This window comes from Varanus komodoensis, unplaced genomic scaffold (genome assembly GCF_004798865.1).
Source record: "Varanus komodoensis strain SLA01 unplaced genomic scaffold, ASM479886v1 scaffold1, whole genome shotgun sequence".
NCBI lineage: Eukaryota > Metazoa > Chordata > Lepidosauria > Squamata > Varanidae > Varanus > Varanus komodoensis.
In genome coordinates, this window is record NW_025335268.1 from 90,670,078 (window position 1) to 90,696,091 (window position 26,014).

At 44.4% G+C, this 26,014-nt stretch overlaps 1 protein-coding gene across 1 annotated transcript in view; it reads left to right on the forward strand.

The window, feature by feature from the left end:
• Positions 1-25,335, forward strand: part of ETV5 (ETS variant transcription factor 5) — a 51,112-nt gene extending 25,777 nt beyond the window's left edge. The window contains exons 8-13 of the mRNA XM_044434581.1: positions 4,013-4,269; positions 7,213-7,275; positions 10,831-10,899; positions 11,335-11,504; positions 20,326-20,427; positions 23,674-25,335. Coding sequence (XP_044290516.1) covers positions 4,013-4,269; positions 7,213-7,275; positions 10,831-10,899; positions 11,335-11,504; positions 20,326-20,427; positions 23,674-23,895 — 883 coding nt within the window. The 3' untranslated portion in view covers positions 23,896-25,335. The remainder of the gene's footprint in view (positions 1-4,012; positions 4,270-7,212; positions 7,276-10,830; positions 10,900-11,334; positions 11,505-20,325; positions 20,428-23,673) is intronic.
• The last annotated feature ends 679 nt before the right edge of the window (positions 25,336-26,014 follow it).

Below are 26,014 nucleotides of genomic sequence, written 5' to 3' on the forward strand. Positions count from 1 at the left end.
GAGGTGGGGGGTGTTCTTCATAAAGTCCTGTGATCCCCTTTTCTCCTGCTATTAGATTAAATTTACCCCCGAGACAAAACAGTGAGATAATTTATCATCACACATATGCCTTTCTTTTGCAGCTGTTGCTGCTTCCTTCCCAGTATTGCTCTATTTGCTTTTATTTCAGATATGTTGGGCTGCATCTCCAACCATTCCCAATTTTGTAGATTGGGCACAGGAGCAGGCAACTTTCTTAGTGCTGCTCAGACTTGGTGCTCCTGTATGATATTTGTCCAGTCTTTGTCATTATACTGTATTAGTGCTCTCCCTGCTTTGTTTTTACAGTGTGAAACAGCTATACCTTCTCCTTCATACCTTGTGCCTCTCTTGGCAGTAATTATTTTCCAATTGCCAACTCCTGTGGTGAATGGTATCCCACCAGTTCAAGGTTTTCCTGAGAGCTTGATAGAAGGCAATATATCCTTCCACAACCTGATGTTCTCCAGATGTATTGAATCACAGCTACCAGCAATCCTGACCGTTGGGCCATACTGGCTGGGTCTTATGGGAGCTAGCTCCAAACATATGGAGAGCATCAAGCTGAGGAAGGCTCCTGTAACTAGTTTGCTATTTCAACCATCCCATCTCTGCTAGAATCCTCTTTCTCTGGGAATTGGGATTTGTTATCCTGTGCTTAGTGCAAACAACTCTGAAGCTTGCCCAGTGTCTCTTTCAATCACTTTGGTACAGCAGCCAGTTCAGGGATTTTATTAGGCTCTTCCTATTTCCCTGAATGCTGAACTGCAATCTGAAAGGCCATCCATAGGGACCTAAAGTAATGGAATTAGACCACTTGAGCCAATGAGCTCTTCTGTTATAGTTTGCTGTTCAGGAAACAACTCTGCCTTTTTGGGCAGTGCAGATTTTCCAACTTCTTACAGTGCATGTTTTTCAGTCTCCTGAATGATTTGCATGGTTTCCAAGCCTTCTAGCTGGATGTTGATGCTTGTAAGAACCAGCACATAACAAGGTGGAGATTCTTGGAAATGCAGTTAGTCCAAGTGTCTGTGTGCCTCCTCCCCATAAACAAGGATAGGTTTATACTGGGGAGATAACCAAATATGTAAGAGCTCTTAAAACAGTTGGAAGGGGCAGACTTGAAGGTCAGTATGCAAGCCTAGCTCAATCTATCTTGTGTCAAATGCAATGAGAAATGCTTTGCTAATCTCCACTAGTAAAGAACCCAAAGGCAATGAATTAAATTAACATTAAAGCATTGAAAGCTTATCTCCAGAAAGAACTTCTCTCATCTTTCACTGTGACCCTTTCCCTACCTCATCTCCTAAAAAAGCAGCACCTCTCTATCCCCAGCATCTAAAGTTGCTTTTTAGAACCCCGCAGGCACTGCGTTCCCAGTGACCTTAAAGCTATGCTAGGGACACTTGGCACAGCCCCATCTGGAAGTGACTCTTCCTGTAAAGGCCATACCAGCACAGCTCTAGAGTTACATTCTGGAAGGTTAGAAGGACACGGATCGGAAGTAGAGTAATCTGGGCCTGTCAGCTGTGGAGGATCAAGTTACAAAGCCAAATGGAGCCAGTGTGCCTCTTGGTGCTTGGGAATGTAATTGATTGCTATCAATCAACTTTCAAGTTGCTAGGAGAATGGGAGAGGGTGCATCTTGCTTACTAGCTTCTCAAATTTCAGAAGTAGGAATATGAGGACTCCAACATAGCTTCAGCCCCCACAAGGGGCAGCATAGAAATAAATTAATAACAAAAACAACAACAACAACCCTTCCCCCAGCCTTCTGGATCCTGATCCCCCAGACGTGTTGGACTGGAAATCTTGTGATTGCAGCCAATAATCCCTGGGTATGGTTGGAGGTGCAGCCCAACACATCTGGAGGGCACCAGATATATGGCAGGCTGCCTCCCCTGTCATTTATTTTATCTGGGGCTAGGTGACTGATGCTCTCTAGATGTTTTCGACTACGGCTCCCAGACTCACTAACCATTAGTTAAACCAGGAAGTTGTAGTCCAACTGAAGAATGCCAGATTGTCCAGATTAATCCCCTTGTGGGGCTGATTTAGACACCTCAGCTCAGGTTTTCAGGTGCCCATTGTCCAGATATGCAGATTGTTATGCTGCTACCCTCTGGGTATAAACTCCTGATAGGGACCTCTGTGGGTATGCAGTCCCCACAAGCTGGCTCTCTGGAAAGAAAATGTGAGGGCAGGTGGAATCCCAGGAAAATAATCCTGCTTCTCTTAAATCATTTCCCACCCAGTTCAGGATCCATCCAAATTTGGCACTTCCATGTTTAATCTGGAACCAAGGAAGCTAAAGTAACATCTGGTCATGGCCCTTAAAAGAGAAATTATTTCCCCCAAACTCTTTAGGGTAGAGAAATCCCCCTGGCTGGAATCCTGATGTTCTTTCAACATATTTTCTGGTAAGATCTGTTAAGTCTGACTGCCCAACTTTCCATACAGCCCAGCAACTTTTCAGAAAGTGCACATTTTTTCCCTGTGTGGAGAGTTAAAGGTTTAATCCCTAGCCCCTTATAGGCAGATTAGCAGCCACTTGGCACTCACAGATTGCTGAGTGGATTCAGAATTATGTAACCATTTGTTTGTTTCTTTGGAGTGAAACTTGGCCGCAACAAAGTCGTTGTCTCCTCTTCTTCCCCAAAAGGGCAACTGCCTGTCTCTCTCATTGGGAACAGTCTCTTACCCAGTTGCAGGTCTAGTTGGCATGGCAGGGTTGTCATGCTGTTGCTGCTGTAGTCAGCTAGTTGCTTCTGATGTTGCGCCCTCATTGTGTCTACACCATGGCTGCCTCCTTCCCCACAGTGCTGGTGCTTTGATCCAGTTCTTCAATTAAAATGAAAACATCCAATCGGAGATCACACTTGTACCATGATGTGTCATTTGGCCCTGCAATGAGAGTGTTTGGGGGTGAACCACAGGCGAGTTCACTCTAGCGTAAAGAATGGGGTGACCTCTCTCGTCCTTTCAGCTGTTGTTTCCTGGATCTTTCCCAATTGCTGTTGGCTGATTCGGCAGAAAGGAAAAATCGTTAATGCCTAGCTCTTTCTTATGCTAGGATTCATTTTGCCTCCATGTCTGCTAGGAGAATTTTTCATCATTTATGGAAAGTTAGGTAGTCAGAGTCCTGGGATGGATCTTCCTCCATATCCTATATTGTTTTGGCTTGCCCTTAAAAATATAAATGTAGCTTTCTTCACCCAGTACATTTCTGAGAATCAAATGGAGACTTGTAGGAGGTAATATGGGAGTTGTTAAGTAATTAACCAGTTCTGGGAAGGGTGAGCAAAAAGTCCTTATTTTTCTAGACTTCATGGAGAACCTTATTTTCATACCAGTGTTTGATGTAAGTTAACTCTGAGAAGTTTGTCTAAAACAGGTTTCCCCAACTTGACACCCTCAAGATGTGCTGGACAGCAATTCCCATCATTCTTCCATTGAGTGAATGGAAGAATGATGGGAAAGGGAAGCTGCAGTCAAGCACATCTGAAGGTTACCAGGTTGGTTAAGGCTTACCAAGAGCTCAGTGAGGTTTGAGTAACACCTTTCCCTTTATGCTGTCTGATGTTTGGACCCATCCGTTGCAGTCCTTTAGCTGCATTCCTTGGATGTCCTATAAAGTTCTTTTTAGCCTGTGTGCTGTTTGTCTCTGTAGAATACTTTTTCAAAACAGGGCATGTGTTTCCCCACCAAACAATTCAGATATTAGCTCCTTGTTTGCAGAAAGGTTTGTAAGTCTTCAAAGTGAAGATGGTACCACAGAAATCTGAAAGGGAAGTTGCAGTGTTCCTTCCACTCCCAACAAACTGATATACTTCCATGCTTGAGTTATTTTTACTAAAAGTGATTTTTTAATACATTGAGTGACTGAGGATATGATTCTGAATTTATCTATTATCCTCCATTTGTCTAGGAATGTAAACTGGAGGAAAAGTTTAGATTTGTAATAACTCTCTCTCATTCTCTCATTTTCATCAAGGTTTCAAAGACAAATGTCTGAACCTTGCCACCCGTATCCTCAGCCAGGGCTTTCTGGAGACAATCGTCCTGTCTACCATAGGCAAATGTCAGAGCCTATTGTCCCTGCTGCTACCCATCCTCCTCAGGGATTCAAACAGGAGTACCATGACCCACTCTATGATCATGGGGTCCCAGGCATTCCAGGTCCCCCAACACATGGATTCCAGTCTCCAATGGGAATCAAGCAAGAGCCCAGGGACTACTGCATCGATTCAGGCAAGTGCTAGATTTGAATCCACACCAACAACCCCCTCCTTCCCTGGCCTGGTTGCATGTATGTGAGTACTTGCTTCTAGTGTCTCTCATGCCATAAAGCAGATCTTCTGTATTTACCATATAGTGTATGGCCTTCACTGACTGGGCACCTTCAAGAGTAGCCCCAGTAAACACAGCCAGTGGTCAGGTATAATGTAAGATATAATCCAAAATATCTGGAGAAAACCAGGTTCAGTGTGGCTAATAAGCCTATTTTCAATGCAGCCTCTGGACTTGTGATACTAATCAGATTGCAGTCACAGAATCTCTCAACCATTTTTAAACATGACTTCTGAGCAATGCTGCAAATTCCAGCAAACCTTTAGTCCTCTTAGTTTGGTTTTGAGGAATAGCTCAATATCTGCTGAAAGGTGTGTGTGTGTGTGTGTGTGTGTGTGTGTGTGTGTGTGTGTGTGTGTGTTTAGAGTTTGAAGACAACATCAAACAGTTCCACTCAGGCCAAGAAAGGTTTGTGGCAACTGCTCCTCTCTGCTTCTTGCCACAAAGGGAGATGGACACTATAACTGCCATCCCAGTAAAGTTATCAGATGCAGTCAGTCAACCTGCTGCTCTTGTGCTCTGCCTGCAGGAATGCTTCAGGGGGCTTCCCCTCCACCCAGGGTTCCCTTAAAATGGTGGTCAGTGCTGTTTCTGCACATTCTTGTTCAGGGAGAGAGGAGCAGCTGCCTTTTGTGCCTGTCTTTAACCTGCTCAGACCATTAGATTATCTCTTTCTGGCTTAAAAAATAAATTTAAAAATCAGGCATTCAACAGATGTAGCAGAATCTAAGCTTCCATAATCTGAAAAGCATTACTGGGCTGAAGTGGGTGGAGGGGATGGAGGCAGTTTTGCACACTTTTGTGCAAAAGCTCTTCCTCTTCCCACCTTCTGTTCTCCATTGGGCGGCTATGAACCTGCAGCTGACTTTGGATTGCTGCTGAAAACTCACCTTGGGATATATAAATTGGTGGGGGGATGCCTGATCACTTGTTAGATTGTGCAGCTGCTGTTGATGTTCAGCCCACTACATAACTGCAAATCGCCTTAGGCCTAAAAATACCATGACCTCTCAGAGGCAGGGGTGGAACAGATGGGAAAAGATCTAAAGTTAAAGGAATTTTTCTCTTCTCACCCTGCTTCTCACGTGTTGTTGGAGGGAATACAAAATACAGAGCTTCACTTTGAGATGGTGCTTCAGTGCCTTGAGATGGTGCCTTGAATACCTTTTTCCTGACTGATCATGCAGGTTCATAAGCGTGTCTTTCACATGCTGTTGGAAAGGGATACCGGAGACCTTTGCCTTCGGGGAGAGACAGCTGCAGCAATACAGTGGATTGCATTACAACTTCCAGGAACAATAAGTTGTACCTGTTTTTCAAGGGATTGTATCATTGTCCATCAGTTCAGGGCATCTCCTGTTTAGCAGCTGATTCCTCTCATCTCTTAATGCCTGATACCAGTGGGTAAATAGCCTGTGCACATGGGAAAGGAGCCAAAATAGTTCTGAGGTTTAACCTCTCTTGGGAGTCTTTTGTTTTCATAGAAATGGGGAAATTATGGGAAGGGTTGTAGCTGAGTTACAGAGCATATGATTTTCATGCCAGAGGCCTCTGGCTTAATCCCTAATATCTCCAGTTGAAAAAAATAAGTCAGCCTTCCTCAACCTGGTCCCCCTGAAGGGTAGCTGATGGATTCTGGGAAGTTACAGTCCAACCCAACCAGGCAGCACAGACTGGAGAAAGCTGGATTAGGTAGGATGTGAAGGGTGCCTGAGAATAGCATCCAGTGTTGATTAAGGCCATGTGTGTGTGCACACATGCACAAACATGCACATGTGCATACACATGGGATGGGCTCCTTTGGGGTTGCTAGGGCAGAACAGAAGCTAAAGTGATGAGAAAGCAGCAATCCCAGCTGCTTCAGAGTCACTGGGGAAGGAAGCAGACTCAAGTCTTCTCCTCACCTCAGGAACCCCAATTAAGATCACTACTTCCTGACTACTGCTAGTGGCAGTAAACCAACAATCCTGACTGCTTTGTGGTCACTGAAGCCTTTTCTTGTGCAACCCCAAGTGAAACCACAGCCTTTTCTACACCGCCTAGCTGATTTGCCAGGCTGTGGGGAAACCTGGGTGGGAAAGTCCTCTGCTTAAGGCCCCGGAGAGCTGCTGCCAGTCAGTGTTGACAACACTGGGCTAGATGAACCAATTGCCTACGATTATGGCAGTTTCGGTCATTCAAATTAATATTTAGTCTTTATTTTGCTTGCCAAAATTTGAAAGATCAGGCCTTCTAACAGGTTTATAGTATTGACTTTCTACCGATTCAGGAGGACAGTCATGGGAAATACCTTGTCATCAGACTGACCTAAACAGCTGGCAGGCACCTGGGGAACTTTAATTTCAGATACCTGGGAATTTTTGCACTGGTTTGGGGCAAAGCGAGCTTCCACTGTAGGGGTTGCTTCATGACTCCCATTCGTGTCTCAATGACTGCCTGTAATTCTGTGGGTTGGTTTCAGCCTGACAGAGAACCAGTTAGGGCCTGCAGCACTGCTCCACACATAGTAATGTGAGCCTTACTATGCCTCTACCACTGCTTGGTTACAGGGGTTCCTAAAGCAAGGTAAGACATGCTTCCTCATGCAGCTACATTCTGCAGATACCTGGCCTCACCCCCCAGTGAATTTTCAGTTTCCAGCACCCCTAGGTAGGGCTCGGAAAAAAATCCACCTGAATTTTTGAAGAGCTGCTGGCAGCCAGTGCTAATTATATTGGGCTGGAGGGACCAAGGGCCTGACTCAGTAGAAGGTAACTTCCATTGTGCCTATGTTCCTAATCCAAACAAGAAATGAAGTGTATGAAGGTTGCAACGGTATTAACTGTAGGTCCTTCTTTATTTCAGAAGTGCCTAATTGCCAGTCAGCATATGTGAGAGGAGGAGGCTACTTCCCCAACAGCCATGAGGGTAAGTGAGTAATTGGTATATACATAAATAAGCGAGAGATCTCTGTGAGCATGAGAGATAAAATGGCGAGGTGTGCTGGAGTGCAGCTGCATGTGAGGGCCAGAGTGCACTTTCTTTGCAAATAAGTCCTTTGAGAAATGGTTGAAAGAGAGGGTATATTTAGCCTGGAGAAGAGAAGACCAACGGGAGAGGCAACCTTAGCATTCACATATCTGAAAGGCTGCTGTGCAAAAGAGGGAGAGGAGAGTTTTTCTCTGTTGCTCCTGGGGGCAGATTGGAACCCCTGGGATCCCCAATCTCAGTTGTTCAGCAGTGGACTAAACAGCCTTATGACGTGGCGGGCTCTCCTTTGCTGCAATATTTGAGCAGAGGCTGAAGGAATGCTATACCAGTATCCCACATCACGGAGCCTGCATTGAGCTGAGGCTGGACTGGATGAACATTGAGGATCCTTCCAACTTAAGACTCTAAAATCAGAACAGCATTGGTGTTCATGTCTCTGCTTAAAGCTCCTTATTAACACACAAAGAAGTATCAAGGCAACAGTGAGAGGCAGCTGCTAATAATACTGATGACATCTTAGGCATTTATATAGTACTTAACAGTATTCAAAGTTTACTTTAGTAAACAATCCAGGGTTATGTGTTATCCCCATCATGCACATGGGAAATGGAGGCTGAATGACAGCGGCTTGCCCAAGACCACCTAATGAGTTCAGCAGTGAGATTTGAATCGGGGGCTTCCTGGTGTGTATTTCTTTCTTATATTTGAAACCTCTGATCTCTCTCTTGCGGTCCTTTCCTTGCCAAAGCCTGGCTCTTGGGCCAGTTAATATCTCATTGTTGAACTTTTAATGGTGTGCGGTAGGCCACTATCTCTTAGCTTCGATTTCCTGTTTGCATCACAGAATATCAAACATTCCTGGCTTGAACCTCCTGGCAGAAGTGGATGTGTTCAAATGGTCCAGCAAGCTCAGGGGAGGAGCTGTGCTGGGCATTCAGTGCTGTTTAAAAAGAGCAATAGTCCTGAAAACACAGCACAGCCACGTCAGGCTTTCCTCCGTCAGTAGAATGCTGTGGCTGAACTTCACAGGCAGCAAGTCCCTAGCAAATCTTCCAGCCATCCTTAAACCATGCAAGGAAATTGGCAATCGCAGAGTGAGTGTGCAGTCTTAAAGCTCTTAATTATATTTTTACACCCTCACATTAATTGGATCAGGGAAGCCAGCTTTATTCAGATGATGATGTTATCTCGATTTTGCTAATTCCCCATCATCTTACTACAAGCTGTTCTGGTTCCTGGCAAGTAGATGAGCAGTGATCTTTCAGGACTAACTGTCTGACAGCAGTTTCCTTCCTTGGACATGAACATGTCTCCTTCCACTTGTTGAAGAGTGCCTTCTTCCATTTTGCCTCCTTCCTCTTTTGGCACAGAAGGTGAAGATGCCACCTGCCATAGCGGCCTGAATTCGTATGAAATCCTTCCTTTGATGGAACCTTTATCTGAGCAAACAGCATCTTTCTCACATGTGTATGAAGACAAAGAAAAGGGAAGCTATCTATAAAATCATGATTTCACACTGAAGCAAGCCCATGTGGCATTGTTTGAATGGAGTGAGAAGACAATGCTGCATGGATGCATTAAGGACTCTCTCACTTATGACACATTTCCTACATGGATAATGGATTCTGTGTAGGAAATTTGTATGTATTCCATCCTGTGGAATGGTACAGCAATCCTGCTGAAGCTAAGCAGAACACTGGATGCTCCCTTTTACTGAGTCAGACCATGGTCCATCATGGTCAGGACTGCCAACAATGACTGGCTGTGTTTCTCCAGGGTTTCAGGCAGGGTTCTTTCCTAGAGAATCCTTGGAAAGGCAGGGAATTGAGACTGGGGCCTTCCGCGTGCAAAGCAGATGCTCTGTTGTTGAGCCTGGGCCTGCTTGGTGCCTTGACAGGAGACTGCCAGGGAACCCCAGGCATTCCACCTTGATTTCCATGATGGAGGAAAGGAACAATGTAAATGGAATAGATGTGGTGGTAGGTGCATGTGGCAATATAGATCCATGGGTCTTGATCACTGGAATCAGAAGAGGGATTTTTTTTAACAAGCTGTTGATTGTTTTTATTTGTACAGAGTTAGAGCTTAGATTTCATGCTCTTGCTTTTCAACCAGTTTGCAAAGAATGCAAATACCTTTGTTTAAAGATCAAGTCTTTAAACTGCCTCTTTTCCAATTTAGAGGAAACAATCCACAGCACAACCCCTTCTTCTCTTAGTCAGGCTTGCAAGCACTTTGTCAAAAGAGGCCATGTCATGCTCTGCCTCTTTTAAGCTAAGAAACCATTTGCAAATTGACTAAAGGAGGAAGATTAGATTGAGTCAGTCCATTGACCTATAAACATTTACCTGGGAGTAAGTCCTGTTGAATTCAGTGGGACTTAAGCTTGAGTAGTCACACATAGGAGTGCACTGTAATTGACAAATCCAACATTGCACATCCTTCAGATCTTAGTCAAAAAATATGCCCCTTTTTTGTTTTGATTTACATGCCTGCTCTAGGAAGCAGCCACAATTAGGAAAATGAAATGAAAAGTTTTTTTCCTCCTGCAGTGAGGCAGTAACCCTCACTTCCCGCATCCTGTTAAATCTGTTCAGTTTTCTAGCTACTTATGTCTGGATCAGAAGCAGAACCACAGTTGTCCTGAGAGTCCAAAGAAATAAGTCTGTGCATAGGTTTGGAACAGCCTTTCCCTGTCTTGTGCCTTTCGGATGTGTTGGATTGGCCAGGGATAGTGGGAGTTGTTGTCCCACACATCTGGAAGTCATCAGCTGGGGAAAGCTGATTTATAGTGGACATAGTGATCAACAGTGTATATATATTGGGCAAGACTTACCTGTGCAGTTTCAACACATGGGAAGGAGATTTCCTCTTAAAGCCGTTCAATTTAACCCTTTTAGATTCTAGACAGATCTATTCGGTTAGTTTAAGCAAAACTTTAGGATACCTTTTAGATCTCTCTCTCTCATTCTCTGTGCGTGTGTGTGTGCGCACGCATGCATACATACACAGGGAATAGGGATTATGAGTTACAGGCATACTGATAACTCCTGCAAGCGATGCTGGGGAGCTGTGCTGAGGTCTATGCTTGTCCTTGCCAATCTAAATGGCCAGATAAGTACTAGGAGAATCAGTGCAGGAGGCATAATCCAAACAGGGTGACTGCAGCCCAAGAAACTTCTTTTGGTTGGTGCTACTTTGGTTACAGATCTCTTTCCTTCACTTGCTGCTGATCATTTCCATGTGAAACCGGCCATGAACTGGCTTCCCGGACAAGTTGTCGGAGTTATGAGAACAGCAATTGGCACCTTTGCAGTTAAGCCCTTTGAAGCTTTACTGGTTGGTTTCAGCAAATGGCTAAGTACATCTCACTGACATCAAGAAGCAAAGCAGTAGCATGAACTGAACCATCCAGGTTTTGTGTTGTGATGCATTTCAGAGAATTAAACAGAACTTGTGATAAGCTCATGGGCATGTCTTCTCTCCTCCTAGGGTTCTCCTATGAGAAAGATGCCCAATTGTACTTTGATGACACCTGTGTTGTACCAGAGAGGATGGAAGGTAAGGAATTGTGTGTGTTGCAGGAACAGCGGGGAGGGGTGGGGGGCAGGCATGTGGAAGAGAGCTCAGCAATTACTGCCTTAGCCAATAAGCAGCCCTTCCATGTGCTTCACAAGATCTGCCTCGATTGTGCCCTATGACTCTGGCTGAATCTGCTAAAAGCCACTGGTCATCAATAGTATACCTAGGTTCCTGTCCACCTGAAGATAGGGCATATGAAAGGACAGGGACTCCCACAGTTGGCTGCCTATGCAGCACCATCTCTCTGTGAGGCGAGATGCAGAAAACAAGTATCACCTGCCAGATTTGCAGCTGCTTATTTACCTGCTTTTAAAGAAAGTCTGTAGTTGTTTGGAGCAATCTAGAGCAGGAGAAAGTGAGGCTAATAGAATGTCCATTCTGACTGGTGTGTGATGGTGTTGTTGCTGTAAACAGGTAAAGTGAAGCAAGAACCCACAGTATATCGTGAAGGGCCTCCTTACCAGAGACGGGGGTCACTCCAGCTGTGGCAGTTCCTCGTCACGCTCCTTGATGATCCAGCCAATGCCCACTTCATTGCCTGGACTGGCAGGGGCATGGAATTCAAGCTGATTGAGCCAGAAGAGGTAAAAGGAAACAAATCTGACTGAGCCTACCAAATTGGCCATTATGGTTGAACTTCCACTTTCCATAGCTGAATAGGAGGACTAAATTTCAGCATACAGAATGGTTGGAACCCTGCCAGAGAGGCTTCCCCAACCTTGGCCATGCTGACTGGAGCTGAAGGGAGTTGTAATCCAACATAGGACACCAGGTTGGGGAAGACTGTATTGGAATGTAGCAAAGGAAAAGGATGCAACAGTTTGAAGTTCAGACTGAGGCATTTAAAACATTCTGTGTCATCTTGCTCTCCTCTCTGCTGAGAAGAGAGCAGGATGAGACCTTATGGAGGCTGATTGAAATGCTGCTGCTTAACTTACACTGAACTATGGATCAGACCACCTGTTAAGGGACGTAGTTGGTGCCTCCCATTGCGGGAATCTTTTGGTTCTCACTCATGCAAGAGTAGGTCATTCGGCCCAGGGACAGGGAAAGCATGGAGAAGGGCTGGTCTTTAAACATGAAAACTATGGGGTGCCTCTTGGTCAGTGGTAACATTGGGGATGTACCAGAAGAATGCAACGATTTGCTACTGAGCTAAAAGGAATATTATGTGGGCAGTTCATGTGGTGCCTTGGCAAGGCTGATGCCTCTGCGAGATCCCCAGTGCATCATAGTTAATGACTTACTCCCAGGTTGCAATTGGTCATTTTCCTTATGAATCAGCCTGGGGCTGCAACAACAGACAGAGCAGCTGCAAATAAAGCCTTTTCTGGCCCTGTGTAAATCTGCTTATTGAATCTTCTCCAGTCCACATTAAGGTCAGACAGTGGAACCACAGAGCAGATGGCACAAGGCCCGGCTTCCACATTTCTTGCTGAACCTGTTGAGCACAAAATTGCTTGGTTTGGCTGTTGCTGTGCCTGCTAATTTGCCAGCAGTGACTCCCCTGCTTTAATTGGTTAGATTGTCTTTCATTCTTTAGTGTATCTTATCTAGGTTTTGGGATTGTGCAATTTGGGATTGTTAGACATAAATTGTTACTGGACTATTAGACTATTGTCCAACACACAGATGCTGGAATCTCTGTAGTGGAAGATTTTCTTTGAATTCAGAAGACAGCATTGCTAGACCTCAGGCTTTGGCTAGTTCGTGAGAAACATGAAGTTTCATTCACTTTCTGAAATGTGGCTTGGACCCAGAGAACAGGCATAGAGGATGTGCAACTCTTGCCAGCACGCTTTGTACATATGTACTAGAACTGTAGTTGCCTTTGTTTGATACTCTCTTCCCCACAGCAGGAGGAAGGATCAGGTGAGCAAGAGTAGTCCAAGGGCTCCTCCAAATCTGGTGTTACAGAGGAGAGGAGATGAACCCTGACCTGAAGCACAGGTTGAAAGCTGGGATTTGTTTTCACTCTGACTTGCTGGGAGGTGGAGGCAAAGGTCCAGTTGCCTATCCCTGCACCCAACAGTTGTGCTGTGGGGCAAATCCATTTAGCAAAGTCTGTAGGTAAGCAAAAGGTCAAAGCACAATATTATGAGTCCAGAAAAAAGGCAGTGTGAAAGCAAGGTTGTATTCAGAATCCATAGATCAGCAGCCTGAAAGATAAGTCCGAGGAAACACAAGCCCAAGAAAGCTAAGTTTTAAGGCACTAAGAGCTGAAATAAAAGTGATGTTTTAGGAACCAGCAGCTCTCAGCTGCAAGTTTATAAGCTGGAACTTCCAACCCTGTAGTGCATCTAAGGTTAGTGGGAAAAATTCCTCTTTGTGAGGCGGGCTTTACTGACAAGTCCTCTTGTCATGAGGAGCCTTCCTTTGCAAACAGACATACCTCTTCACAGCATTTGTTCTGGTCTGCCTCTTGAGATGTTGCCATGCTCAGGGTCTTGGTGGTTGCTCAGCCGCCAACTCAGAGACAGAGTTCCCCTCCCCTTGTGGGGCTGGACCCATGGCCACCCCTCATTTCAGTGTCCTGGCCAAGTTGCTTGTCCCTGGAAGCCTTAGCTCCTCCTCTGAAGAGGATTCCTCCATTGGGGGTATAAAGCTGATGAGTGTTCTCATCTTGGTGCAATGGCAGCTCTCTTCTCCCCCGCCCTGCCCTGCCCTGCCCTGAGTCCAAGCTTAGAGCATGAGATTTTCTTCTGGTCTTGTGCTGAGTGTCAGAGAAGAAAAAGGTCAGGAACAAGACCCTGCCTTTTGGGAAAGGGGCAGGCCCGGACAAGGAAAAACATTTGGTCACCAAGACCAGCCAAAATGCGCTACTTCTCAGTTTTTGTGTTTTGGCATTAGATTGGCTTGGTTTTTATCTATATCTTTGGTCTTTTACCATTTGATTCTGGGCTATAGTCCTTCCCTGTGAGTGCTTTCTAAAGATGGCATGGGTTCAGCAAGCTTTTTCAGCAGCAAGGAAGCTGCTACATAAACACTGGAAGTCTGATTGCTCTCCTAGAGTTGAATGGTGGGTAGAAGGAACTCTGTATAGTAGAAAAGGTTTTATGCAGAGACTCTTGAAACCATAGGCTTGGAATAACTAGACCAAGGCACAGAGCCAGTTTCCATAGAACTTTGTCTCCCCCGCCCCCCCGGAAATATAAATTGCTCATAGACATCAATAAAGAAGTGCAGAATTCTGGAGCAGCTTCCATTAGACAGCAGAGTGTCCACCCAGAAACTAAACTTAGCAGCAAAGATGGGAGTTCCTGTTCTTTCGAACATGGATTTTATGTTGTGGAAATTATCTTTTTTTTAAAGATCTGGGTTTTAGATATTTTAGAAGTATAAGATGACTACATGCAGGTCAATGGAACATGAGACTTCTGTGTGTGGCTGGGTGCTGTTTGCAGAATTATTTTTAAATGCTTAGAAGCTCCTCTCCCCTCCCCAACAAAATTAAATGCTTCACATGAAATAGATGCTTATTTCATTTCATTCCTTTTCACTAGTTGTGGCAAGGTCTATTCTAGGGTCCAGGTACCTTGGCAGAATACCAAGGTACCTAGAATGCCTTCTCCGTTACTAGCGATCCTAATTTAAAGCTTTGTCAATTATTTCAACTTCCTTCTTGATAGCCAACTTTGTTGTGTCTTGTCTCTACCCCTCCATATACTGGAAGCTGAGCTACTGTGAGGCACAGGGAGCATAGCAGCCCCTCAGTCATTCCCTAGAGCAAGTGTGAAGTGTTGGATCGGGGACCTGGGGGATCCAGGTTCTATTCCCTGGAGCTCACTGGGTGAGTTTGGGGCAGTCACTCACTCTCAGTGCAGCCCACCACACAGGGTTGTTTGTCATTGTGGCAATAAAATGGAGTAATGGAGGACTATATAAGCCACACTGGATTCATTGCAAGAGGCAGAGGGAGGATATAAATATACTGTCATCATAACAATCTCTTCACACAGAATACCCCAGAATGACTTCTGGGTCATTGGTACACAAAACAAGATGGTTTCCAAAAGCTGCTCCATGCTTGCACACTGACAAAGTAAAGGGGGGTGTATTTATCTTTTTTTAGCTTACTGAGGGAAGTGGTGGATCTTCTCAGGGCATAGTGGCCCCCATAGTGGCCTGAGGATTTCTGATACAAAAATTGGCCCTGAGTTTTGGGATGGCTTGCCTCGTTTTCTTCCTTCCCTTCACCTCTTTCCCTGACCACTGCCTTTGCTATTTGTTTCTCACTAGCTCCTGGAGGAAAGTTGCAGGTAAGATGGAATATGGTATTGTACAAATATGTCCAATATAAAGGGCTATTTATATACTTCTATTATATCCTGCCTTTCTTTCTTTAAGGAATTCAAGGTGGCTTACATAATCTCCCTTCTCCTCCCAGTCTTATCCTCATGATAACCCTATGAGGTAGGCTGGGCTGAGAGTTAGGAACTAGTCCAAAGCCACCCAGTGAACTTGGTGGCCAAGTGGGAATTAGAGCTTGGATCTCCCAGAGAATCAAACACTTGTACTGCTAAACTACACTGGCTCTCTCAATTAAATGTTGCCGATTAAAAAGCAGGCAGCACATAACAAAAAGTCTAGCAAGATTTCATTTCTTGCTGCTGCTTCTCTTTTCACCACCACGGCTTGTCCCTAGCTACCCCTACAGAGCTCACTGACTTTACATAGCAACTTCCCATTTAGCAGGTACAAAGCATGTTCTTTTCTCATAACTAGAGGTGCAAGAAATCTACCCCTAAAAATACATGCTAGAAAGCTAATAGCAGTAGTGAGAAAAACAATTATGTTGTTTTGACACAATATAATTGGATAAACATAAAGCAATAATGTACAATTATTCAAAAATGGAAAATTCTGAAAATAGAAACCCCCCCAAATAGATGCAACACATAACTAAAGAAGCATCAAGGTCCACACTGTGTTATGGGTATAAAATTGCTCGGAGGTCCATCAGTGCAGATGAGATGTTCCCTTAGTGTTTGGAATAAATGCTGATGGAAGGCTGGCTCATTCATCCGTTTTAGATAATTCTTATTCATAGGGAATGTATGAGCAAGAATGGGGGTGGGGAGGAATCCATCTGTTTGTTAATCCATGGCAGAGCTCAAAAACAATTGGTTTCAACAAGCTTAAAGACTACAATGAGTCTTTAAAATTCTCTAAAATTCTGAAGCCCTGTGGTAATTATAAACTATTCTATTTATTATTGTTGCGTATGAAGATATTAGATTTTTTTCTAGTTACTTCTTAAAAGTTCCAATACCTATAAAACATTGCCACTGACTAACAAATGGGTACTTTTTGTGGCTGATGTATTGTGTTTCCCATAAGTAAGTATAATCCAGAGTGGATAAATGAATCAGTCTCTTACCAAAATTGATCCAGAAGATTAATACCAGAGCATTTCTGAGCAGTGTACATTTACATTAGATTTTAAACATTGATGTTTCCAGTCATGCGCCACAGTGCATTATCTTTGAATATTGATCTTTCTTCATTATATTGACATTGATTGATTGATTGATTCCCAGTTTTACATATCACTTTCACCATTGTGCTGGAGAGGATGCCATCACATTGGTTCTTTAATACATATGCGGCCACTATGCTCAAATTGAAACTAGGTTATTTCTACAGTATGTGGAATTTTGGAATGGCGAATTCAAAACTGTGGAGCCCTAACAGCTACCTTCAGTTTTCAAAGATAAGAACAAGCACCTTTTAGAGAAAATCTTGATTGTTATACTTGTGGCTGCCCAGCTCAAAATTACATTAAATTGGAAATCTTCTGCTGGACTATCAATACAAAAATGGATGAATAGATCATGGAGGGGAATGTTCTTTCTGAAAAGCTGCTGCATAGGCTGAGACTTCTAAAAGGATTGGAAAACTGAGACTTATTCATAGAAGTGTGATATCCATTTATCTCATATGCTAATCTACATCCAGCAAGCCTGCACCTGCAGACTTCAGATTCTGGAGTGATGCATTGTAATTCTGCTAGCCTCATCATCTGTATGTTTTGTTTTGTATTATATTAAAACTCAATTTAAAAAATTAATCTGAAAAGGTAGCAATGATTGGTTCATTGATTATTACTGTAGGTTTTAAATCAGACTTCTCCAAGCTTGCACCCTCCAGATGAATTGGACTGCAAGTCAGAATTCCCAGCCATCGCCATACTGGCTAGAAATTATGGGAATTTTGTTCATACTCGTTTGGTAGATACCAGACTAGAGAACACACACTGGGACAGCATGCGACTGTTTTTGTCATTACTGCTATTCACTTCCCAGCTAGCATGCTTTCAGGGGTAAATTTCTTGTGCCTCCAGTTTTGTTTGTATTGGCTCCTCCCTTTCCCTTCCCAGCCCCACTCTTTTGGTGAGGGGAGTTGCTTTTCTCAGTAAGCTTCAGACACTTGGCTGTGCTGTGAAAAAGGCTTTTTTGTTCATTTTCACTGTTATAGGCTTTGCTCTGTTGTCGCCCTGTGGAGACACTGGTTTTGTAAATAAACCCCTGAAATTACTGAAAGGAATCTTGTGGTGTGCTGGGTTGTGCTGAGTGATGCAGAGGAGGAAGCTGTTTGGCTAATAATTGAAACCAGCTGCACAGTCAAGCAGTGCATGGTGGGTAATTATCCATAATATACAGTACACTCTGCATGGAAATTGTGGTTTTTTTCAAACAACAATTTGGCAGCCCCCTCCAGTCAAAAGGTCTTTGATACTCTGCCGCTTCACTCCCTCTCTGTTTTGAAAAGGCATGCGCTTTGATCTCAAGAGCACTTTAACCATGGGTCTGTACTGCCTGGCAATTCTTCGGTGAGAAGGCGAGGGGAACACAAGTGGGAGATGAGCAACTCCTTTGCCAGCCCTTGCTCCTGCTGTACGAGGCTTTGCATGGGACACCTCTGTTCTCCACATGTTGTCTTCTGTGGCAGCATTGCCCAGTGAGAGGATGAGAAGCACTTTGAAGGAGCTTGTGGCTTTCTGTACTGCGCTTGTATAGCAGCAAGAGGAAGCTCTTTCCTGGTGATTGAGCCCTAATCAAAGCCTGGGGGTTGAGAGAGGATTATATAACAACAGCTCCATGGCTGCTTGAAATCTGTGCATTGACAATGCGCTCTACTCTTTTCCTGCTGTTGCATACATATGCAGCAAGCTGGTGTCTCAACATGCAAAATGAACCACCCTGGAGCCAGCAAGGGGAAACCGTCATGCTATGTGTTATTGAGAGGCCTGTTGCAATGTGTCAGCTTAAAAGAGAAGGGCAGCATAGCACTGGGTTTGCGTCTTTTCCTTCTTTGACACTGCAGTCACTGATGTGCTATTGAATTCATGAATCCCTGTTATGTACACACAGTTGTAGCTGGCTCCAAATGCATTCCTCCATAGGGTGTGAGGGAGAGGGATCCAAATTTGACAGGAGGACAGGAGCAGGTGAGAGTAAAGGGGAGCTGGGCTAGCACCTCTGTTGCACTTTTTCCTGTGGCATTCATTGAAGCTCTGCAACCGACAGAGCACAAGCCAGGAGGCATATGGGAAGAAGTATGTAAAGGAACTGTGCAGTGCTTCTCTGATGAGGAGGATGAGGATGTGCCTGTTTAATTCATCCTTGCATCTCACATCCTCCCTATTTCTTTTTTCTGATAGGAAAGCTAGTTTGCCTGGTGCATTGCATGAATGTAGCTGTTGATGCCGTTGAAAACACCCGATGTATTTGGCTCTCACTGCTGTTCTGGGCCTTTGCAATGCCGCAGGTGAATGTTGGCTGCCTCAGTGCACTTAGTGCTAGGAAATCCCATTAATCTTCTCCAAGTGCCTAGATGATTGTCCATTCCTGAAATCCCCCAGGAAACAGAGGGTTGTTTGGCAACCAGTTTATGTCATCAGATTCTGCTTCCAAAGAGAGCTGAAATGAGTAATCCCCTCTACAAAACTGCTCCAGAATCATATTAGAATTGAATCAGTGCTCTCAGAACCCATTAGGAGCACACTCATACCTCTGCGAGGCTTTCTGATCTCATGTGTTGCTGGCTGTTGTTTCCTTTGCAGTCAATAAGTGTGACATGCTAATGGTTGGTTGGTCAATATGCAACCTCGAGCTGCAGCTTCTCAATGACTTTGCAAAGAAGCAAGTAGATCTTGGAAGTTCCAGGGGAGCTGAGGTGGTTCCAGTTTTATCTCTTGGTGTGTCTCAGCTTAGCTTATTCGTGGCTGAAGGTTTTTTCTGCTATAATTTTGTTGTAAGTGGCACACAGTTTAGTGATGCATCTCTAACCTATTAATAAAACAAGTGACATTGACATATTTGGAGAACCCTTGCAGAACGCAAGTGCTTAATGGGTTTATCGAACACCTACTTTCTGCCCATGCTAGTTGCCCACTTTTTTCCTGATTAATTCTCCAAGAAGGAATTGATTTTGAATGACATGAGTACTAAAAGCTGTAGGATCACTTCTTCTACTGATCCCAGTGGTATATTTATGGAAAAAAATATGGCTGATCTGGTTAGCACTGTGACGTGAGTGCAGCAGTTTTTCGGGCAAGATACTAAGCAGTCTTGCTGATGGAATATGGAGTTCCAATTCCAGCATCATGGTTCCATGTTTAGGGAACTCTGCAAAATGTGATGCCATGACACCAGCTGTTATGGTGGAAAAGTTTCTTTAAAAAGTTACAACTAAAAGCCTTGATACTGCAGTGGTAATGGACTCTAATCTTACCCACAAATAATTGCAAAATATTGCTCAGGTAAGCAGGTTGAGTCAATAAATGCAATTCTGCCTTTTAACAAATACTACATCTTTGAGAAATTTCAAGCTTCTTGGCTAGTGTGGGGGAAATTGTTAGACAAAAATGGATATGCCTTGCAGTTGGAGGTACTGGAGAAGGAACTGGGTACTGAAATATGGGGTAGTTGGACTTTCACAAGCAGCTACTTCTCCCAAGAAACCCAGGCACACTCAATCAGGCACTGCCTCAGTTGAGGAGCCAGTAGAATCCAGTGCCATATGTTAAGGAGGGGCATATATTAAATCTCCAAGTGTTCTGGGTTTCAGCTCCCGCCATTCTTGAACTTTGGCTGTGCCCGTGAGTTGATGCATCAAATATCTGGCAATCTACTTTCTGCTGTTCTTTGATTCTCTTGACATGTGCATGGGAAGGGGGCATGTCTGTGATTACTCTGTGGCCATAAGTTTTCTGAGAAAAAGAATTGAAGTCTTTTGTAGAAGTAACTTGGAACTTCATGCATTTGTGGTCTTGCCATTTTCCTTATTTTTTTCTAGATGAGGGGCTTTGTCTCAAAGAGATTAAAACTATTTTAGTCATACCAGGAAATGAACAAGTTTCACAGAGCTTCATGATTCATGATTGTATTTTCCCCTTCTTAGGTAGCCCGTCGTTGGGGAATCCAGAAGAATCGGCCAGCTATGAATTATGACAAGCTCAGTCGTTCTCTTCGCTACTACTATGAAAAAGGCATCATGCAAAAGGTAAGTGGCTCAGCTTCTTGTTCTGAACAACTCTGCTACGTGAGGAGATGGTAGCTATAAAAGAACAGTCTTTGGCTCATAGATGACTCATTTTTCAGGACTAGCCTCCTTTCAGTTCCATCTTCATAATTAAGAAAAAGCAGCCAGCATACTCTTTCTTGGTGTCTTTCCAATCAATATACAGTCCAAAAAAAGCAAATCTAGTTCTCGTGCATTTGCACAATCTACATGTTTTCCTTCAGGAATGTACTTTTTTATGGAAATACTTCATTTTCTAGATTCCAAGGCACAGTGTAACAACTTGAAATATGGCTAATAATATGTATTTATTATCATATTTATATTGCATCTTATTTCCTCTTGCAAGGAAACCAGGGAAATGGATATAGTCCTCCCTTCCATTTTATCTTCACAGCTATCCTCTGAGGTAGATTAGGCTGAGAGTCAGTGACTGAACCAAAGTCACCCTGTGAGCTGCATGGCCAAATGGGAACCAACACCCTTCCTGCCACCAGACCACACTGGAGAGTTGCAGGGGAAAATGAGATTGTTCTGTCACCTGCCCACCCACCTGCATCCTCATTTCTCTTGCAATTGGTGCATAGAAAATAATGAGTCACAAGTCTTGCTCCTTGTTGCACCTGGCCATTTTCTAGCTGCTCCCTCTTTCCTTTTTCATAGTGTGAATTTTCATTCAGGTGACAATTACTTGGTAAATGTATTATCCTGCATGAGGCAAAATGTAACTAGAGAATGGATATATCTTATGTCCCTATGGAAGATCCCTAATTACCTCTGTCCAAAAAAATCCATTTTAAAAGGAAGCCTGAGTTGTGACAGCTGTCAAAACTCCCTGCCCCTGTAGAAGGAGATGACTTACATGATGTCAACTTCCTGAGCATTTAGAACCTTGGAGAAAAGTAGAAAGGATGCCAGATGCTGAAAAGGGTCATGACCAGTCAAAAGAAGTAGAGGACCTTACTGTGAAAGGGGTGACCTACTGACCACCCCCTTTTGCAAAGATCACTCATGGCTCTGCTTTCCCTTGATAGCTCCTCTTCTGACAGCTTTTGGAGGAAAGCAAAATCCACAGTAAACCTATTTGCAGCTTCTGGAGGTCAGTGCCCAGGGATGGTACCTTGATATTAATTATCACTCAGGAGAGTGCCCATTCAAGACTTCCCCTTTTTGGACTAGCAGAACTGTACACCTCCACAGTTGCACAAGGCCAACTTAGAAAAAAATAACAATCTGAAAAAGGCACAGCAAGCAAAAAAGAGCTCACAATTGCATCAGGGGGCACCAGGGCAGTTGTTGGCACTTTGGGGCTCTTGTAACTGGCAGCAGCCCCAACAAGCGTGGCATGAGTGGTAATGTGCTTTTGTCATTCTTGCCAAGCAGCTCCCTGGCTGATTTCTTCTGCCCATGATTATTGAGTTGGTCTGAATCAGTCAAAAGACCAAACTTTCAAGGCATGACATCCCAGCATGGGGATCACAACCTCCAGAACATGCCATGAGTCATTGCCCTCAAGCAAGTCACCCTACAGGATTTGGTCCAAGTTTGCATGACACAACAACCCACTGAAGTTTGTCGCCTATGATGGGCTGTTGCATTGTGTTAACCCACTTTATGGCTCTCAGTACTTCCTCCCTGCAATATATTTCTTCTGGAAGGGAATATTGCAAGAGCTGAGTAGACTGTTTTGAAAATAAAATACAGTTCTACAGCAGAAAGACAGAGTGTTGCCCAATCACCAGAAATCTTGCTCAGATTCCATCCTACTCACTTTCTGTCTTTTTAATCTTAGGGACTAGAAATATTACTTTTAAAAAAAAGGATATCGTAGAACTATTATATCACAATAACTCTTCACTTCTTGTCTATCCCAAATAACTTTGTATTTTTCATTCTTTTGTGGCAATAGATCCATATCTCTCTCTCTCTCTCTCTCTCTCTCTCTCTCTCTCTCTCTCTCTCTCTCACTCACGCGCACACCACTGCCCCTTCTTCCTTGTATTACTGTAATTCAGGAACAGGTCAGAGTTGATGATCTACTGACTCTCTGAGGGATATACATCAAGGACCATTGTTTTCCATACATTCAATAATAGCAAGGAGAATTGCATGTAAAGAAGACAATCTGTCACACCTACCCTTGTTCTTAACTGTTCATAAATAGGTTGCCTTCACCTAGCCTTTATTCAGCCCAACTTGTTAGATCAGGGACTCTAATGACTAAGATAGAGAAGGTATGGATCATGCAGTGCGAGTGGTAATTGACTTGCTTGCCTACCTCATTCTTCCATGCCTGCCTTTGATTAGTAGCCCTCAGGGTTCTGGTGGGGCTTCCAGCATGGTGCCCATGCACACCAGTGTGCCTTTGAACACCTCTGTTGGTGCCTACAATACCTCCTAGTTTTTATTTTATTTTGCAAGGTTCTTGCAGTTACTTTATCTGTTGTAACTGGCCAGCTGGTATAAGGCAAAACCCAGTGCTGCCTTTCAGCAATGTCTGTATTTGGGCTTAAAAGAGTGGTTTAGTGCTTTGGAGTTGAGACCCCACCCCTGCCTTTATTCTTGCGGTCCTGGGCAAGTTACTTTTCTTTGCAGTTTACCTTTGAAGAAAGGAGTGCCTGGTGAGTGGCCAAGTTGTCATGTCCGCCATTTCAAAACCAGACAGGTTCACATGCAGTATTAATTATGTGACACATCCAGGGCTTTTTTTGTCATGGAACGCACCGGAACAGCGTTCCGGCACCTTTTTTGATGGATTTTTCCAATGGGTTTTATGAAGTGATTTTGAATCGCCTGTCGAGCGTAGCAGGTCAGCGGCAAAAATCATTAAAATAGTGCCTGCGGGCTGCTTGTGTGTCCGTGCTGATTGTGAGGGTGCTGCTCGGCTTGGGACGCTGCTCGGCTTGGAATTGGTTGTGTGGTCGTGTGCTGAGTGCTTACTGCCGGCGACGACCATTATGTTTATGTGTGTGTAGAATGACTGGCTACGTGCAAAAGGTAAATAATAACCAATTTATTTCAAAAAAAGTTGGTGAATTGAAAATCTTTTTTAGTGTAAAAGTGTGACTCCAAGACATGAGTTCCAGCACCATTTTTTTTTTTTTAACAAAAAAAGCACTGGACACATCCACAACACATGTTCACATTCCAAATGGTTCTCCTGACTAAAACGGTAGATTCCACAAGCCCAAACTCAGCCCTAACAGAAACGTCTTCCTTTTCTTCCAGGTGGCTGGAGAACGGTATGTCTACAAATTTGTTTGTGATCCTGATGCCCTCTTCTCCATGGCCTTCCCTGACAACCAGCGCCCATTTTTAAAAGCTGAACCAGACTGCCACGTGAATGAAGATGACACCTTACCTCTGACACACTTTGAAGATAACTCTGCATACCTCCTGGACCCGGATCACTGCAGCAACCTCCCCTATGCCGAGGGCTTTGCTTACTGACTTGCTCAACAGTGGAAAACTGATGTTAGAGACTCCAACTCCAACTAATAAGGGCAAATGGTTTTTGTAAAGAATTTCTGATGTTCATTTAAAACAAAAAACAAAAACTGCTCTTTGCAAATATTATCAGAAGAGCCTAAAATATGTCAGGGCCCTCCAACTTGAAGATAAGACAATAGCATGGCTAGCAAGTAGGACCCTCCAGTTGCTGATTGCTTCGGCTGCAGCCATGAAGAGTGACTGCGGGGAAGGGGTGGTAGTCCAGTGGGGATGCCTTCTGGGCCCTGTGGCTAGGGGCGTGTGTGACGTACAAGTTTGCAGGACTGGTATAGACCGGACATGAGTAAATTGTCAAGAAAATATGCTATGTAACGACGACAATCCTTGTATCTACCTTGTATAATGGAAAGGGCTTGGATTTGCAGCAGGAAGGAAGATCAGGTGCAGTGTAAGCCCTTCTGGAATGGGTCATGGATTAGTGAGGTGCTTCTGGGATGCCTGAATTAGCCCGGCCCACTCTGGGCTCTCAGTGCACAGCTCTTCAATCTGAGGAAGCCTTTTCTTCCAGTTCTTTCCTTTTTTAAATTTGATTTTGCATTCATGTCTTGGCCTGTAATAAGCAACTCACACTAAAGGACAGCACTTAAAGCACCAGATCCCCATGAGCCCAGTGGACCTTGGCCGCCCTCTCCATTACAAGGCTGTGCATGGATGGCTTGTTGCTTTTAGTGGGGGACATGGGGAGGGGGATTAGCCAGGACTCTTTTTATGCTGAGGGGCAACATTTGTAACCAGATTTTTGTAGATTTTTTGTACCTAAGGCAGTTACTCCTTTTGGCAGCGCTGCCACTTTCTTGCTTCGGGTGGCACCCATGCAAAGGGTGCTTGATCTTATGGCAGGGTGGCGGAGGAGGCCCCGCAGGTATGTAATGCTAGGCAGCCCCAGCCATTGAACTCCCCCGGGTGGCCCAGTTCCAACCTGACGGCAGCATACTGTCTTCTTACTGCAGAGCTTACCTGTTTTCAGCTCTCCCCGAGTGCGTGAGCCAGAGACACAAAAGGTGTACACAAACATACCTGTAGCCTAACTGTAAGTTGTGCTACACTCTTTTCAGATGCTTCATGCAAGTTGAATATTTTAAGAGGATTTTTTTTAGAAGACAAACCCCCCCATAACTTGGATTTGTAAAAATTTAAAGAAGGGGAGGAGGTGCAAGTTGTTCAGTGTGGGTGTATACACACACGCGTACGCACGCACACACACATATATATATATCTGGATCCTTCAGAAATTCTTCTGACCCTCATTGGAATGCACCTGTAAGATGCTTGACCCAAATATTATTACCTTTCCCTACAGGCTCCTACCGTATTTTTCGCTCTATAAGATGCACCTGACCATAAGACGCACCTAGTTTTTAGAGGAGGGATCCATGGAAAGCTTCCTGATAATCACAGGCACATTCCCCATCACTTCCCCATGGGCTTCATTAAAAGACGGGTTGCCATTTGAAAACACACACCGACCTGTGATTAACAGCTCTCACCTGCACCGGGGGAGGGAGGCGGAGCAGGGTGCGCTGAGCGCGTGCCGGCCAGGTGTGGTGCAGCCGGGCTGGCAGCGTGCCAGCGGTGGCAGGTCTTCCCAGGCAGTGGGGGTGAGCAGTCCATCTCTTCGTGCGGCCGACGAGTTAAAGCCTGCAGCTGCTGCTCCTCCGCACGCCTCCCCCTAAGCGGCACAGCTCTCGCCTGTGCCGGGGGGGGGGGTGCGGAGCAGGGCACGCCGAGCACGTGCCAGCCAGGTAGTGCCACATGGTGCACGCGGGCTGGCAGCATCCCGGGCGTTGGGCACACACACATTCGCTCCGTAAGACGCACAGACATTTCCCCTTTTGAGGGGGAAAAAGTGCGCCTTATAGAGCAAAAAATACGGTATATATATCTGGATCCTTCAGAAATTCTTCTGACCCTCATTGGAATGTACCTGTAAGATGCTTGACCCAAATATTATTACCTTTCCCTACAGGCTCCTATGTTTTGTTGTAAATGCTGTATAGGATTTCTTTTTTTTTTTTTTCTTGTCTTTGATAACTTTGTTTGCTGGGTTGGGTTTTTTTTT